Source organism: Myripristis murdjan, chromosome 17, assembly GCF_902150065.1.
Source record: "Myripristis murdjan chromosome 17, fMyrMur1.1, whole genome shotgun sequence".
In the NCBI taxonomy this organism is placed as follows: domain Eukaryota; kingdom Metazoa; phylum Chordata; class Actinopteri; order Holocentriformes; family Holocentridae; genus Myripristis; species Myripristis murdjan.
The window spans coordinates 19759821-19763971 of record NC_043996.1 but is presented as its reverse complement, the minus strand read 5'-3'; the positions used below and the strand labels follow the sequence as shown (position 1 = coordinate 19763971).

Below are 4151 nucleotides of genomic sequence, written 5' to 3'. Positions count from 1 at the left end.
ACAAGGTTAACAAGGTTATTGCATTGATCCAGTAAAGTGATGTAATATTGTTAATGATTTATAACCCACTGCCCTCCTTCTTTACTGACCAGTGATGTTTGTAACTTTCTGTTTCTGTTCATGAATATACTTAGAAATGCAAGAAACAGGGAGGGTGTTAATGAAAGACCTGCATTGTTTTGGTCCATTATCTTGTTGACAATGATGCAAACATATGCAAGGATGCACCTAAAGTATATAATTTGTGCATCCTGTGCAAATAAAAAAAAACATGTTTGCACTAACACCTGCATATGTTTATTGGTGGGATTACATAATCTGCGAAATTGAGCGGGTGCAATTTTAGCACTGACCCGCTTTTACCACAGGGTGGCGTTGTGGACTGAAGGGAGGAGGGCTGCCTACCTCTTGACTTTTTGCTGAGTAGGTTGTCTGCGCCCCACATGGATGTGGCCGTGAGAGCGATGAAACAAAGCATACAAAGACCGAAGGGTCCCCATCTCGGGGTGGTTATTGTGCTTTTGGAACAATATTGTGTAGGTTATAGCTGCGTGCCCCGTTCAAGTTTAGGCACGAAAGGATGAAGACGTATAGGAGTCACGCAAAGCGACACGCGGCGGAACTCCGGCTAGAGGGCGTCGCGCCTCCGCGTTCACCGCGTCCAATAGCCAGGCTCCTGTGCCTTTAATTACCTTGGAGTAAACACGCTGGGGCTTCTCCGACCAATCAAAGACGCGACGTCCCAGTTCCTGTCGTTATAAATGTGCCCGGAGCCGGAGCCGTGATACTGGAGAATGAGAGAGCTACTATCGAGACTCCACACAACAAGACATTGGACCTGCCAGTCCTTTAGTTTTTATTTCAATTTCCTCGTCATTCCAGGTAATTTTCTTGCTCTCCGTTTTCATATGAAGGCTGTATCACGGACTTCCTTGTATGTTCATTCTAACATATTTTTGCATTATAATAGGCTTACTTTAGACTGTGAACATTAACTTTGGCTTCTGTCTTGCTTAAGTGGCGTGGAAACTCGTGGTTGGATCTGTTTTTATTTGTTTGTGTACATCTTGAGTTGTCTGCATCGGCTTTGGTAATTGGCGCCAGTTGGCAACAAGGAAGCATATGATGTAATATTGCCTCGCCATATCAAGATTGTAGTAACCATGACTACGGGCGGGCGGATTAGCAACAGGATGGAGATGCGCCTTGTTTAAGTTGCTGATCGCATTGCCTCTCTGCGGGGGAAATTGCGGGGCGTGCAAGGTTGGAAAACAAAGTGAGCTGTCAGATTCTCGGTTTGAAAATGACTAAAGAGAACGCTTTGGCGGTGAAAGGTGTTCTCCTCTGTGTTGTTACAAAATGCAGAGGAGAAAAGCTGCCTGTTTTCTCAATGCATGCCTTCACTCCTTCTGGAAGAAGGAACAATGATGCTGTTTTCGCCGCATGTTCGGGTTACGCAACATGTGCCTCAGTGTAGCAGCACGGGCGCAGGGCTCATATCTGCTCTCCTCTCGTCCTCAGGTGTGATATAGTAGGAAATAAGATGGCCACGTCCGCCAGCTCCAGCTTGAGTAAAGCTGTTAAACAGCAATACATGGAGCTCCCTCAGGGGGATAAGGTGCAAGCCATGTATATTTGGATTGATGGCACTGGAGAGGGGCTCCGCTGCAAAACCAGGACGCTGGATGCTGAGCCCAAAAGCATCGAAGGTAATTAACCCTTAATTAACGGTGGTGCATTCATCTTTCTCCTCAGCTCCTCTTGAATGCTCTGTAAAAGCTTTTCTAACACATTGCTGAAGACGTAAGGTTAATATTTGCCAATTCTGCAATGTAATACCTCTTTTTCCTCCATTTGTAGATCTACCTGAATGGAACTTTGACGGCTCTAGTACCTACCAGTCAGAGGGATCCAACAGTGACATGTATCTGATTCCCTCTGCGATGTTTCGTGATCCCTTCCGTAAAGATCCCAACAAGCTGGTCCTGTGTGAAGTGCTGAAGTACAACCGCAAGCCTGCAGGTGACATGGAACTCCGAATCCATGCAAAACTCATAATTTTCTCAAAAGCTGTTCATCTTGGCTTTATATTTAATCTGAAAATTGCTCCCCACAGAAACCAACCTGCGAATTACATGCAAGAAGGTCATGGAGATGGTGGAGGACCAGCAGCCTTGGTTTGGCATGGAGCAGGAGTACACCATCCTTGGCACAGACGGACACCCATTTGGCTGGCCATCTAACGGCTTCCCCGGACCACAAGGCAAGGAGCTGGCAGAATAGTAGTAGCTGTTGTAATCCATGTATGTGAAAACCTTGGATCAGCGTCTGGATAGTTTGCTTACTGAGTGTTTATTTGCAGGTCCGTACTACTGTGGGGTGGGAGCAGACAAAGCTTATGGCAGAGATATAGTCGAGGCCCATTACAGAGCCTGTCTGTATGCTGGAGTGCAGATTTGTGGCACAAATGCGGAAGTGATGCCTGCACAGGTAAGCCCACTGGCTTGATGAATGTTTTGCGCTATTCACATTGTTGTGACCTTGAAAGCCAACTCAAGTGACAGTGGACTTAAACCTTGTTTTCTGTGCACAGTGGGAGTTTCAGGTTGGACCTTGTGAGGGCATCAACATGGGTGATCATCTCTGGGTGGCACGCTTCATCCTGCACCGGGTCTGTGAGGACTTTGGAGTGGTCGCCTCATTTGATCCTAAGCCAATCCCTGGTAACTGGAATGGTGCTGGCTGCCACACAAACTTCAGCACGAAAGAGATGAGGGAAGATGGTGGACTAAAGTGAGTGTCACACTTTGCAAATGTAGCTTTTGTTTGTTCGAATATTGCTAATAATTCCAACATTTCGGGTGCTAACATTGTAATGTCTTTTCAGGGCCATTGAGGAATCAATTGAGAAGCTCGGGAAGAGGCACCACTATCACATTCGTGCCTATGATCCCAAAGGGGGGCTTGACAATGCCCGCCGTCTCACCGGCCACCATGAAACCTCCAACATCCATGAATTCTCCGCAGGCGTGGCCAACCGTGGTGCCAGCATCCGCATTCCTCGCAATGTTGGCCAGGAGAAGAAGGGCTACTTCGAGGACCGCCGTCCATCAGCCAACTGCGACCCCTACGCTGTGACCGAGGCCCTGATCCGCACCTGTTTGCTCAGCGAGGAAGGAGATGAACCGGTGGATTATTAAACTTGCATCTCACTTGAACTGAGTCCTTTTGCCCTCCACTGCCCTTCTTTCCTTATCTTTTCTTTAAACAGCTGAGAGTAAAGCTAGTACTGTATTTTTTTCCTCTCCCACTGAAATGATTTTAACCTGCATTTTTAAAATAGCTTAAAGTTGGCTGGTCAACTTAACCATGGCAAGGCGGTTGTATCCTAGTTGAGGACATGGTAATCACAGGGTATGTCTTTCCCCTTATGTTTTTAGAAGGGACTGGCTTTTGTAACATTGTTTAAAGCCCATGTCATGATGTACCCTTCCCTCTGTCTATCAATGTATAGAATGAACTAAAGCACATGGACACTGAAGAGTAGAGCTGCTAAGGCTGGACAGCATGTGTAACTTCTTAATAAATCTATGACTAGTTTGTGTACTGTTAATATGTTGACATACCTTTTCAACTACTCAGTCTTCAATGTTACTAATTCTTTTTAAGAAGTGTCTATTTTTAAATGGCAATGTTTAATGTCTTCAGATTTTGACACACTGGGTCAAGTTGTATGGTACACTCTGTAGATGTCTGTGCCCAGACTTTTGTTGTCCAAATGTGGTGGATCTGTCCATATGCCATTTGTAGAGTTCCTGTACGACTCATGAAGGAGTTTTATCCTTTTGTCAACTGCTATATTGTAATGCACCTGATTCAGTAAAACATCAGTTTACTGGACCTGGTGTTTTTTTATTAAAACATTTTAAAACTTATTTTTTACCACATCATGGCTATTTATGGTTTTTGACACTGATTTTGCTATTCATATATTGCCTCCCAGACAGAAATATTCCAAGAAGTACTCGCACACTGGAGCCAGGAAAAAGGCTGTTCCCTTAACAGGCAAACAGCAACTTACTGCTGTGTAGATCCCATTATATGCAAGTCCATGTATATGGTTTCAGGGAAAAACATGATCAAACAGATGT

General features: G+C 45.1%; 1 protein-coding gene across 1 annotated transcript; it reads left to right on the top strand.

Moving 5' to 3' along the window:
- The first annotated feature begins 727 nt into the window (after positions 1-727).
- glula (glutamate-ammonia ligase (glutamine synthase) a) lies at positions 728-3947 on the top strand. The gene is made up of 7 exons (XM_030074468.1): positions 728-882; positions 1522-1709; positions 1861-2022; positions 2117-2263; positions 2363-2490; positions 2594-2793; positions 2888-3947. Exons 2-7 carry the CDS (start codon positions 1544-1546, stop codon positions 3198-3200), a joined length of 1116 nt encoding a protein of 371 aa, XP_029930328.1. The 5' UTR covers positions 728-882; positions 1522-1543; the 3' UTR covers positions 3201-3947.
- Positions 3948-4151: the final 204 nt, after the last annotated feature.